The following is a 14028-nucleotide window of genomic DNA, read 5'->3' on the forward strand; positions in this document are numbered from 1 at the left end:
GTACGGCTAGATGGATGCTGCGCTTTCTCTTGTTAGCGAATGATCACGTGAGTTGTCACTCTGGGAATTGTTGCAGGACGAGGAAGACGAGGCCTGGGTCCATAGTTCATCTCAGCGACAATCCTTTGGACGCCAGTAAGGTAAGAGTTCTCCTTCATTCATTATTGATTAAAAGTTTTATACTTTCTAAGTTTTCACTACCAATAAGATTGGATATCAACAATTTGAGGATTACATTGTGTAACAGCACAGTTCTTTGTCATCCTATTTCAATAGGATCAGGTCCTGTTCAATCCTCTACATCCTCCTAAGATACTTAGTTCTTACTAATTTGAATTCAGCTTCAGACACTGAAGGTCTGCTTAGTCTTGATTTCCGGTCACTCGGGAATCAAAAGAAATAAAGAGGACAACATACTTGCAAGAAAAAGAGCACTAACTCCTTCAATTGACCCAGAACCTTCCTATGGTATGTGTAAATGTTTCTACAAGAAAGAGTTTCAGGACAATGAAATATAAACACTCTGGCGGAATTTTTGAGTTTTTGAGAGTTGAATCATTCCAAAAAGTTTCTTGGAATCTTTGATACTGCCAGATCTAAGAAGTATCTGGATCCTAACAAGTATATGCTACACCTTCTCACTGGATTCCTTACAAGGCATTGCTGCCTCAGAAAGAAACTCATGAGAATGAGTCTAGCAGAAAATGACGAGTGCTGTGGGAAGGAGAAAGAAGCTGCGTATCATCTGGTGACGGAATTCCTCGCCAACGCAAAAACTGTTTTGGATTACAGACTTGTATAAGTGAGGAAGTAACCTCTTTGAACCCATCCCAGATACTGGAGTTGATTAGAACTCTGGGATTGGAGGACAAGCTAAAGACAACTATTAGCGAGAATAGCACTGATGGAGGGCAAAATAGACCATAAGGTCTATTTTGCAACCAAACCAACCCTTAATCTACAATCTACATGTGATCAGAAGATTTGTAGAATCTTCAATATCTGAAGATAAACTCGATATAAGTTAATATCAAATTTTATTGGTAGTGAAAATATTTAAAGTATAAAACTTGTTTCAATCATGATCAACTATCAAATAGTAACGACTGAAACAGTTCAATAACTAAATCATCGAAACAAGGTCAATTTTTTCTCGTAGAAATAAAACACCTCAAATAGTATTAGCAGGATACTACGAAGAAAGCTTCCAGATTGTATGAATTATGAATTTTGATTATGGATGTTGATTTGGGTGTTCCACAGAGGACTCCTCTGAGTCCTAATTAATTTGTGATTATTACAATACTATTGGAAAACTGTTATGGTGGTATAGGCGGTTTTTGAGTAAAATCCTACGAGTTTAAAATATATATGATGTCGTCCAGTTTCTGAATAAAGTCTAACAATTGAGAAGTTGTAATTATTTTTCATTCGATTGTAAGCAGCAATTTTCTGCCATGCAGGTGTAATCAAATGATCAACAATAAAAACAAATGTATCAACGTAAGAGTTCTTATTTTTCATGATATAAAACACAGAATTTAAAAGAAAATGTTGAACAATGATCGGAGCAAGTTTAAGATCTCATTAATTATGTCTCAATAGTTTTGGCACAAATTTCAACTGTAAGATTTTAAAAATTCAGAATGTCTAGTCAGCTTCGCACTACATACTATCAGTGTTTCTGTAAACCTCTAATAACCAGTAAATTCAAAATCAACTAAGGTAATACAATTTGACACTTTCTTAAACTAATTTGGAGAAACACATGCACCTATCGATTTAGTAAAGTTACCGTCGATATCGTCCCTTTCCAGCTGTTGATTGGCTTCGAGTCCGGACTCGTGGTCCTGTGGGATCTGAGAAGCAAGGTCCCGGAGATGCGATGGAGCACGTACGAGCTCAGGTCGATCACGTGGCATCACGAGGGGAAGCAGTTCATGTGCTCGCACACAGACGGAACCTTAACCACGTGGAGTCTGCGATCGAACATCAAATATACCCATATATCCCAACCCCTAGGTGAGTGATTTGCATCGTCAAGTGAAGGGTTTTCCAATAAGAAGTTTCATTTTGATGTTGAAAAAAAAACGAGTATATTTTAAGAGGAATCGATGGATTTTTGTTTCGTTCTGAAGAGAAAGGTATGCCAAGGAAAAAAATATTGGATATGCCCTCAGGTGCTAACCGTAGACACGTGTTTCGGTCTTTCGGCCCTCATCAGTACGGTGAAAAGATGTTAGATGAGCAACACTTGAAGAAAAACAACAAACAAACGGAGTTCACAAAAAAAGCCAGCCGATGAGAGCCGAAAGCCCGAAACACGTGTCTACGGTTAGCACTTCTCCTGAGGGCATATCCAATATTTTTTCCCTTGCTCTATAATTTGACCCTCGATATCCTCTCCACATATCTTTAGAAAGGTATGCCATTAATGATGGAAAGGATATCAGCCTAATGGCTGCTGCAGTTAGGGTTGCAGCACCATATCCTTTTCATGGAATTTTCTATGGCCTATTCGCTTATTTTCGGCTGTATCTCGATAACAAGATTTTTTCCTAGTTCTTTACTAGTGAGGTTTAATAAAAGATGATATTCATATATTTCTTTTTTTCATTTTCAAATCACAATTAGATCAGATTAGATTCAGACAAGGGGGATTGCAACCTCCTGCGACCTCATAGTCTATTGTGCCCCCATCAGAGCTATTCTCGATATTGGTCGTTGTAGTCTACAGCTCGCCCTCCAGGTAGATATTTCTGAGGAACTCCAGTATCGGGGATGGCTTCAAGAGGTTACTTCTTCAATTCTACAAGTCCAAAGCATTTTTGCTTTGACTAGCGATGACGAGGCCTTCCGTCACCAGGTGATCTGAAGTTTCTTCCTCCTCCCTGCAGAATCTGCATACGTCGTTTCCTGCTAGAATCATTCTCATGAGGTACATCCTGTAAGGAATCCAGTGAGGAAGTATTCTTGCTTAGATCCAGATACTTCTTGGATCTTGCAGTATCCAAGAAACTTTTTTGAATGATTCAACGCAAGAAGATTCCCCCAGACTATTTTTCTTTCTAGTTTTTCCTGCTCCTGAAACTCTTTCTTGTAGGTACATTTATCATACCATAAAAAGATTGTGGGCCAATGAAAGGAGATTGTGCTCCTTTTTTGGAGAATGTTTTGTCCTCAGCATCCAAAATAGCAGTAAACCGAGATGAAGTATTTCATTTTTCGAGACTTGAGCTCAGTTTTATATTCATAACTTATTATTGCGAGTACATAACCATTTTTGACCGTTGATATTACAAAATACATTATCGGAAATGCCCATTGAATCCATGTTTACTCCCTTCAGCTAAAATCAAAGACGGAAAGGCAGAACCTTGCAAACCGATCAACAAGGTGGAATGGAAGACTTCCAAAACAGGGTAGGTAAAGGTCAAAGGAACAACATCGAGAATATTCATGTTTTTTTTTGTCCACAGAGAAGCTTTTGTGATTTTCTCTGGAGGAACCCCCAAAGACCAAGCGGGAAAGACGCCCTGTATAACCGTCGTTCACAACAAGACCACCACCGTTTTGGAAATGGAACACACTGTAATCGATTTCATCACGCTCTGTGAGTCGCCATATCCCAGTGGTAAGTTATACCTTTAGAAAGAGTTAACTTGTTGCAGAGAAATAACTCTTACTTACCGATCAGTTCCTTTAATGTCCAGGCTTACGCCGACGACATAGTGGTGACTGTTAGAGGCAAGCATGAGGGCCCACTAAGTAGCCAAATGCAACTTGCTCTCAGAATTATTGAAAATTGGTGCGGAGAAGAGGGGCTTACTGTCAACCCCTCGAAAACATCAATAATTCCGTTTACTAGAAGAAGGAATCTCGACCTCAGAGCTCTGGTCTTAAATGGCCAGACTCTGCACTTCTCTAGTGAGTGTAAATATCTAGGTGTTATCCTGGACAGTAAACTGAACTGGGGGAAACATATGTATGAATAAGAGAATATAGAGTTATACAAGAAGAGAGAAGAAAAACATTATTCGTTTTAAACTGTACTACGATTATCTTCGACTCAAGTCAAGAAATCTTCTCCGAAACATGTCATACCAAATGCTATTTACCAACTCCCTTTGATATTATAGCACCCTCTGGTCGAATTACACAAATAGTCCTTCCAACTGTTTTTCTTCTCAGATCTGCAGGACCCCTACGCCATAATAGCCCTACTCCAGAACGACCTGGTGGTGATGGACCTTCAGACCCCTGGATTCCCACCACTGGAGAACCCTTATCCCATGGACATCCACGAATCGACAGTGACTAGCTGTACATTCCTAGCCGACTGTCCAGCCGATCTTATACCAGCATTCTACCTACTGGGAAGGGCGGGATCAGGCAAAAAACAGGGCTTCTCAGAAATGAGCTGGCCCATAGGGGGCGGCACTTGGTCAGCGCAGTCTTGCAGCTACAGCGAGGTCATACTCACCGGGTAAGTCAACAGATTGCGCATGTAGAACTACCGGATCGTTTGGTGGAGCTACTGGCCTATGGGCCTACTAGTTCTTTGAACTATCGGTTTTTTCTGTCTTAGCGATATATCTGGCCTACTGGTTGATAAAACTACGTGCTCTATGCAGGGGATAGAATTTTAGGTGTCTGAAAAAGAGATAACTTGAGAATCACTCTGTAACATAGAAGTTTTAATAGCTAGAGCAAATATGTTTGGTGTTTTTAGTTTCATTGAAGAGTAGCATGATGTAGCGAAAACTACATCCCTCTATTTACACTTATAACCTAATACAGTTGATCAACAGTATTCTTTTCATGTTCAATTGTGATTCGGTTCCATCTGAACTATTATATGATATTTTTCATACGGATCGCCAGGATTCCAGTAGTTCATCTGACGCACTTATAAATCTAATATTCCATTCGATTGAACTACTGATTTTATAATTACACCATCTATAGTTGCGAAATATTCTATCTTCCGATCAACTGAACTACTACAGAAATTGGTCGGGATTTTATAATTACATCAATTCTATGGTTGTGATTCATCCTATCTTTTGATCAAATCGAGCCTACTGATTAATTGAACTACTGGAATGTGTCGGAGTTCATCTGGGCCTTCGGAAAAATGATCGAGAATCCGAGTGAAATGCGGAAACGAGAAAAACGCTCCAGTCTTTTCCTCGGAAAATCCAATTTCAGGCGAGACGACATTTTGCAGAGAAAACGAGTTTCCCGGGCGCTTATATCCTAACGATGTTTCTTTGCTTGGCCGTCGACCTCGTATCAGTGTTGATATCTTGCGACACCGATGGATTTCTCTGGCGTCTTGGCTTTTCCGACTCGAGAAAATCCCGCGTGGTCGGTCTGGAAATTGCAGTGAAACGCTTACGTGTTGGAAAATCCCAAGACAGACCTCCGAATATGTTATTTGAACTCTAAATAGCCTTTTTAACACTTTTCGCTCAGGATTTCAGGTTGGAATAAGAAAAGTAATGAATAAAATTATGGAGTCATAAAGAAAAATAAGTATAGACTGGGATTTTGTAAAAGATCCATTAGTGTCACTTATGTGAATGATATATAAAAAATTAATTTTGAGCGTCATAAGAATCCAGTTTGTAATTGAATTGCAACAATTTATCATTCACTTCCAAAAATAATAAATTTTAGTGGAATAATAATTATATTATTATTCAATTCAATCTAAAATCCCTAATTGTTTCTTTCAGTATGGAAATGAATATCAAAATCCATCGTTGTTTTTCAAATTTAATTCAATAATAACATATGGAAATATAAAATAAATTGCATTAGTGAAGTTACATACAAATTCATAGTGAAAAATTTCCTGTAAATATCACTGTTTTATATTTAAAGAGGACTTCAACTTCTGAGAGAACTTCAAAGCTTTCAGAGTTTTTTTGTTACCTTAAAGGACAGTTTCCCATTAAATCCGACAATTTTTTTTTCATAAATCGAGTGTTACTTTATTTTTCAATCTCTGTACTCTGAGGTACAACTGAAGTTTTCTAAGAAACCTTGATAGAAATTGCTAATTGGATTCAGTGTAGAACTTCTATAGAGCGGTATCGCCAGTTTTGTGCTACGCTAATTTAATTCCTCGTTGTTGGATAATTTGAATATGGAAATCGACTTTCATTCCATTATCCTGTAATGGCGGACGAAATCGAAAATGTCACAGTGGCGCAGATTGCTCTTTACGTTTATTTGTGATGGATATTAACGATTGTTCTAATTGAAGTTTAATACAGGTTTGGCTTTTTAAAATGTCGGCGATCCTGTCTATAATGATAAATGATAATCTCATTAGAATAGTCGTTTTTTTTCCAGTAGTTTTTCGCTCTGTTTTTGATCAAAAAAGCAATACTTTTTTGCCCTAAATATATGTTTACTGAAATGGTGTCATTTACAATCGTTGATACTTCCACCTAACACTGTCTTTGTTTGTAAACGTCAAAAATAAAAAAGTTAGGTTAGGTTGGGTTAGGTTAGGTACCAAGCTTTCACTTCAAAGAGGTCCAGTCATTCCAGTTATTGTAGTGTGTTGTAGTTAAATACACAGTGAAACACACAGAACGAAAGACGGAATTAAAGTAGTCCATGATTGTCACAAATGCATTTTGCTGGCGATAATTTTTCCTTTACCTCAGATAGACCCGAAAGCAAAAAAAAAAATAAAATCGAATTGTTATAGGCATTCGGACGGCACCATAAAATTTTGGGACTCGAGTGCAGGTGCCCTTCAAGTGTTGTACAAACTAAAGACGTCCAAGGTCTTCGAGAAGCCCAAGGCCAGGTCTATGGACAGCGAGGACGAACCTTTCGCGATAGAACTTATATCTTTGTGTGCGGAATCTAGAAAGCTGTGTGTTGCTGGAGCTTCCAGTCATGTGATCCTATTCACCTTTAAGAAGACGGAGACGAACGAGGAAATAACGGTAAGCAGATTTAAGTCAAGTACTTTGCCTTAGGACTCGCAAGAACTTCACTCAGGTACTCATGAGATCTCCACTTAGGGTTCATGAGTACTCTTGGATACTTCACTCAAGGCTTATGAGTTCTCCACTTCAATGTTAATGGATACTCTACCTAGGGCATATAAGCCCTTCACTTAAGGACTCACAAGTACTCCGCTCAGGTACTCATGAGTCCTTCACGTCAGTACTCATGGATACTCCACTAAGACTCACGAACTCATTCATGAGTACCCCACTTTTGAAGTACTCATGAGTACCTTTGTAATAAAATCATCTTTCAGACCTTGGAAATACCGATTGTGTATGAAGTCCCAGATGAGGGTGAAACGTCACCGGACTGTCAATTTTCGGGACCTGGAAGCGCAGGATCTGGAAATAAACTAGACATTCTGGATGTAGACAATAAAAAAGTGAGTATCCTTCTTTCATTCTACGAAATAAGCAATAAAATCTCTATGAGCACTCAATCTTTAACATTCAACTGTAATGGTGGAATAGGTATAGTGTTTTGAAATTCCAGTGGTGCTGAAAATGAAGTTAATTCAATTTATATCGGTTCGATTTTCATCTAGTCATCAACGAATTAGACTTGAGAAAATGATTGTTCATTCACTTGATTTTTCGATCTTACAGGATAACTGTACCCTCAAAGTTAGGCCTGGTGTACAAAGGAAACCTCCTGGATTTCAAGCCCAAATGGTATGCCTAACACCTTGGAATAATGGGGAACCCCCTAGTCATATAACGGCACTCACCATCAATAGTTGCTATGGGCTGTGAGTATATTTTCTCTTCCTTTTTTTATGACATGTGTTTTATTTAATTATAGTACTTGTGGTACTCCTGATCCCTCTAAAAATATTCATTTATTCATATTCGATCCTTCCAATTATTTCATTCATTTTTATTCTTTCTTCATTCTTCACTTTTTCATCTTTATAAAAACTTAGTTATGATTGTCATTCCTTCCATTTATCCGGCATTTGCTTGCCTTTTCATATTTATTCTTAAATTCTCCTCCTTCGTTTCCGTTATCAATTCTTATGCTTTTATCCTTTTAATTAATATCTTCCATTGGTGTTGGGCTCTATAGTATGTATTATTTATTTTCATTTTTATTTCTAATAATTCTTTCATTGATTTCCATAAATTTGTTTGTCTATATCGTTTGTGAAATAGCTGGATATCTTTCATGTGTGTTATTCCCAATTCTCCATTACTTTTAATCCCTTAATTTCTCTTTGTCGTCTACAGTATGGCTTATGGAAACGAAGCAGGAATTGTGATAGTAGATATAGAACAGAAAGTTTGCCTTCTGAACATCGGCAGTCCGGACCTGTACGGTGCCCAAGACCCCTACTCCAGGGTGCCCAGGAGCCCCAAGAGAAACCACTGCGGGGACACTCTACCGGTGAACATCGACAGAGAAGAAAGACAACCACGCAGTCCAAGTATAGACCAGGTAAGCCAGTAAAACACGACCAGGAAAGAGCTAAATGGAAAACCACTCGATTATCGATTATTCCGTCAATCATTTTTTTAGCATGACACCTGATGCGATCAACTGTTCGAATTTTCATTTAATACAGAGTGAAATGATGGCTCGAGATTTCAGGGTAACCTTGAATAAAGATATAGAATTGAATAACTTCGGTATATTTCATATCGGTATTTTTATGTCAATTTCAGCCTTGTGTTTACTCACTTTGGAGGAGAACAATTGACTTTATAGTAGAGAAGAGAGTAAGAGGCATGTTCAATTTATTTGTGTTGGTATCCGTGAACATCTGTCATTAGTGTCGGTTTGCTAATCAATTAAATTGTCTCTTAATGATTTTATTAAATTGATGAAATTTCATGTTCCCCAGCGTAGCCTGACTACACATTGTAAAGGGTGTTTTTTTTAGAGCTATAGAACTTTAAATTGCAATAAAACAACGATGGAGTATTCGATTGACATGAATTTTATTTATCCGCAAGATAATCTTGTGGCTTTACATTATAAATGTGATTTCTGGCATATGACCGCCACGGCTGGCTCGGATGTAGTCCAATCTGGACGTCCAATTTTCGATGACTTTTTCCAACATTTGTGGGCGTATATCGGCAATAACCCGGCGAATGTTGTCTTCCAAATGGCCAAGGGTTTGTGGCTTATCCGCATAGACCAATGACTTTACATAGCACCACAGAAAGTAGTCTAGCGGTGTTAAATCACAAGATCTTGGAGGCCAATTCACAGGTCCAAAACGTGAAATTAGGCGGTCACCAAACGTGTCTTTCAATAAATCGATTGTGGCACGAGCTGTGTGACATGTTGCGCCGTCTTTTTGGAACCACAGCTCCTGGACATCATGGTTGTTCAATTCAGGAATGAAAAAGTTAGTAATCATGGCTCTATACCGATCACCATTGACTGTTACGTTCTGGCCATCATCGTTTTTGAAGAAGCACAGACCAATAATTCCACCAGCCCATAGACGCGCACCAAACAGTCAATTTTTCTGGATGTAACTGTGTTTCGACATACACTTGAGGATTAGCTTCACTCCAAATGCGGCAGTTTTGTTTGTTGACGTAGCCATTCAACCAGAAGTGCGCTTCATCGCTAATGGACGTAGTGCGCGATACGTATTCCGCACAGAACCATTATTTTCGAAATAAAATTGCACTATTTGCAAGCGTTGTTCAGGCGTGACTCTATTCATGATGAATTGCCAAACCGAACTGAGAATAAATCACTTGACAGCTGTTAAATCGGTTGCCATCGTGAACAGTAATGCCAACTTAAAGTTTTATACCTCGAAAAAAATACCCTATATTATATATGTGCGCTCTATTTAGAAGTTTCTTCTCTTTATTCTCTTGAGCTTACATACATACACCTATCTACCTGCTCGATAGAGAGTTCCTCACTCAATGGTATAAATAACCTCAATACTCAATCTGATTTTGATCCATCTATGCAGCAAATGACTAGAAGACGGGTTCAGGTCCAAAGACTATTTTTTCATTGCCTTCAATACGTATGGTAACATTCACGTATGTCAATGGAAAAATATAAAAATGCCACAAAAATAATGGATATGCACGGTTGCCAACACAAGTGAATCAAATATACCACCCAATCATTTCTCATCCACCTTGGTACCCTTGGTAGTTATAGATTGTGTCGTTCATACAACCATATTCAAGGTTACCCCATCGGATCCTTGTTAGAGCCGCCGTCGAGCGAACGACCAGATGGCGCTGTAGCACATTGCACCACCACGCTCGGTACCAGTAACCCCCGCCTTAAAATCCTCATTTAAATTCTATTTTGCCGTTAGAATTATTTGCTCACGACGACCCTTGCTTTTGTTGGATCCATAATTGCATGATTATAGATGGGACGGTCCCCGGAATATCCCCAATCCTCATGCCCATGCCCCACCCCTGTTGAACAGGCCTGCGAGGCCCTCGAAGAGGAAGTGGTCCAGCCTCCGCCAGCGGCCACAAGAAGGAAATCCTCCAGCTGGCGCACGTTCAATTTCAAACGGCAATTGTCCAGAGTCGACGTGATGATGAAGAAGAACAATTCGCTGAAAGAGAAGCGAAACTCTGTGTTTCACTGCGACGTATATCCGAACCACCACGAGGAGGTGAAACTGTCCCCTGATTCAGACGAGAACACTCTAGTGGATAGCCAGGGCACTATAACTGTGCCTAGGAACACAGACGACAGTTTCGAGTACCTATCGGACTCACAGATGTCGCCAGTGGATGGAGACGCTTTAGTCGGGTCTCCTGAAGATGATAACAAAAAGGTCGGACAGAGACCGGACAACTTAGACTTGGAGGAAGACGATGTCCCGGTCAGACCACCCAGGGGACAGAAGAAAAGAACGGATTGTGGCGACCAGAGACTTTTATCTGTGCCCAACGTTAAGCTCCAACGGGCCGACGTAGCCGTTAGAGACCTGAGGGACAAGGATGATGTGCTTGTCAGCCCGCAACCCACCTTTACTGGAAACCTGATGAGACGTTTCAGTAAGTTTCAACTCTGTACTAGTCCCGACCTAAGAGTCCTGTCCCGATTTTATTCTTACAGTTTTCTTTTATTATAAATCGAATTTTATACTCTAGATGCCTGCGTAATTGGATGGTTGAGTTATTTGAACTAAAAACATAGTGGTAGGTTATTTGAGAGTAGTTCTTTTTTACGGAATGGCAGTATATACGACCGTTGGAGGTAGATTATTGAGAAGGAGATATTTGAACACCTTATTATTGATGCGCAAATCAGTTACCTTTGGTGTGTTCGCTTGTTCGCTAAGTTGCTTTGTTGTTTCTTTGTTCTCTAGCCACCAATAACAGTTGTTACCATCACCTCAAGCTTCACCTTATCATTTAACATTGTATTATTGACGGATTTTTCATTGGGTGCTTTATTTGTTGTTTTTTGATATTTGATGATGTTCTTTTCTACGTGTTTAACATTTACGACCCGTTCGTATACAGGGCGGTTCACTGAAACATTCACATGAAGATCAAGGGTCGATTTATTCGCCTGTCTATCTAATAATAATAAAATCATAGACGTCAATTTGGAGCAATAAGTTGAGGCTGATCAAGCAGAGGAAGTTACACTTTATATTTAAAAAGCACGTATTAGTTAAAGTTTTTTTGAAACTAGGCATTACACCTTAATCTTTCATGAATTAATTTCTGATGGACCGCTCTGTATAGATGTATATATGAGATCTTTTTGCTATTAAAAAGGAACATAGTCCACCTATACCAGAAAATGCATATAAGAAAATTTACTAGTTTCGAAAATTACAATGCATCCATCCTTAAATAACCTACTTATGACTTTGCGGAGCTGTAAATATCCTATGCTTGAGTTTAAATACCACACAGATCTATTTTAGAACCGAAAAATCATTCTCTTTTTTTCATTCAACTGAAACAACACTGTCTCATCTTGCTTGATGAAAAATGATCAGTAATCGATAAGTCTGCCATTTCAAATTTTCTTATCATCGATTCGTCCTAAATGTGTATGAAATGTAAGATCGGTTACCAAATCAAAGATTTTTTTATGATATATACTGATTGGATCTAGATTTAACATCATCGAATCTCATTTTATGAATCTACCGACTATAGAGCTCTGTGGATCTACATGTCTATCAGTTCAATTGACCTACCGTCTCTGTCAAGTAATTGACCTACTGATTAGTTGATCTACCAGCAAGATTAACGTGCTTAGTCCTCACCTTGAAACCGTGTTCTACCTCATTCAGATTCAGATAGGTTGGATGCACTGTATCTTTTCTGAGTATATACGCTTAAATTGTTGCTCTGAACTTTCAGCAGGCACTGGTTAGTATGAGACTGTGTTCAAAATGGCTTTGGTATATGTTAACAGACGAGGAAGGCAGCTGTCTCATACCTCTGTTGAGTAAACTATTGGGTAGGACCTTTAGTCTAGAATAGATCGGGGAGGTTGGGTGTCACATCTGCCGATCGTAAAAACTATCCATCATCGAAAAGGTACATAAAAAATATATTGTTTATCAACGAACAGTATCACTCACATTAGGATAGAATTGTTGAAGAACTTTTACTCCGGAATTCTTTATTGTTCAAATAGTACTCAGTTTCCCTAACTAGGTTAGGGACAAGGGAAAACATGAACTAGGAGAAAAACCCAGCTTAGGGAAAACATATATGGGGAACATAGTTTTGGGGAAAACCAGGCAAGAAGAAAATTTTATTGGGGATAAAACTGGGTTGGGGGAACATAATGAAAATAAAAGTGAAAAAAAAAACCAAAGAGGGAAAAAAATTCGAATGGAGATTTGGCGAGACCAATTTTTATGGTGCGTTCTATCTAAGAGGATTGCGGTGTTTCATCCCAAGACCAATGATGGAGTCTGGAGTATAGCAACTCAGTGGCTCCTGCCATATACATCTCTCATATTTCCCATAGAGCCACCGCCAAGGAAAAATAACGGAGCTGCGAGAAAACTCTGGAGGAAAATATAACACATAAGCACAACCATTTCACAACGTTATATTAACGTACCTGTGCCCATTGAGAGGAAGAAGATCGTAAAAACTCAAAAACCGAGTTATTCCTGATACTCTCACGAGATTAATGTAGGGTATTCTAGCTTTAAACTATTTGATTCTAATGTGAGTTTACCTGAATAGTACCTGAAGACCTTTTCCAAAATCAACTCTATCGGCCATGAAACACATAACCTCCGTAAGATTGTGGTGACTTCTTTTCGGTGCAGCGTTCATTTTCGTTCTATGGTTCGAGATGCATTCATTCGAACAGGTGAAGTCAAAAAAGTCACTGCAACTTTTAGTCCCCCCTTTAGAGCTTGCCCATATGGTGATAGTGTTATGTGCCGCTGCTTGTACTCGTCTAGAATCACCCATTTGTTCATCCATAACACAAAAATTCATCAGATTTGTTGGTCTTAGGGCGACATCACTCTATATGGAGGTCATCTGAGAGATGTCCAACTGGGTATCTTTGAAATGGTTATGTCACTTTACTCACATTGAACCTCACACCACAATCTGTGATTATATTCTTGTTCAACTTCTTTAAAATCCTCGTTATTCGTTAGAGAAGAAAGTACATAAAAAATATGCTGTAAATATCTATGATAATATGCATAAGAAAAAGAGCTTTACTTTTTTGGTTGCGTGATAACAATTCTTTCTACCTTATACTTGAAACTAATAGCATTTCCTGTAAGTACTTCCACTAAATATTCTTGAAGAGATACTACTGAAAATATTCGGATGGGCTGCTTTATGTGAACCACCCTATAAACATATCTAATTGAAAATATGTAATTCTTTTCATATAACTGGATAAAATGATTTAATAATTCTGTGATATAGAAAAAAATGATAAACCATTATGTATATAGCATATGCATGTGGCATAGAAAGTTATTAAAATGAACCTCAAATTTCCAAAAAAAATATTAAGGTTTAGGTCTACTGCGTT

The 14028-nt window shown here is 38.5% G+C and overlaps 1 protein-coding gene and 1 long non-coding RNA gene across 12 annotated transcripts in view; one reads left to right on the forward strand and one right to left on the reverse strand.

Annotated features, from left to right (window-relative positions):
* LOC123675926 (syntaxin-binding protein 5) overlaps nt 1-14028 on the forward strand; it is a 206444-nt gene that overhangs the window by 180459 nt on the left and 11957 nt on the right. For 7 of the 11 annotated variants that reach the window (XM_045611493.1, XM_045611494.1, XM_045611495.1 and 4 more), the window contains 10 exons: nt 77-140; nt 1818-2022; nt 3350-3422; nt 3480-3634; nt 4192-4486; nt 6728-6971; nt 7292-7420; nt 7644-7786; nt 8265-8472; nt 10397-11039. In XM_045611493.1, the coding sequence (XP_045467449.1) occupies nt 77-140; nt 1818-2022; nt 3350-3422; nt 3480-3634; nt 4192-4486; nt 6728-6971; nt 7292-7420; nt 7644-7786; nt 8265-8472; nt 10397-11039 (2159 nt within the window). The remainder of the gene's footprint in view (nt 1-76; nt 141-1817; nt 2023-3349; nt 3423-3479; nt 3635-4191; nt 4487-6727; nt 6972-7291; nt 7421-7643; nt 7787-8264; nt 8473-10396; nt 11040-14028) is intronic. The other 4 variants (XM_045611501.1, XM_045611502.1, XM_045611503.1 and 1 more) reach the window with 1 other exon arrangement.
* Nucleotides 1-14028, reverse strand: part of LOC123675936 — a 46423-nt gene that overhangs the window by 23749 nt on the left and 8646 nt on the right. The window lies entirely within an intron of this gene.

The sequence above is a fragment of the Harmonia axyridis genome, chromosome 3, assembly GCF_914767665.1.
Source record: "Harmonia axyridis chromosome 3, icHarAxyr1.1, whole genome shotgun sequence".
Lineage (NCBI taxonomy): Eukaryota > Metazoa > Arthropoda > Insecta > Coleoptera > Coccinellidae > Harmonia > Harmonia axyridis.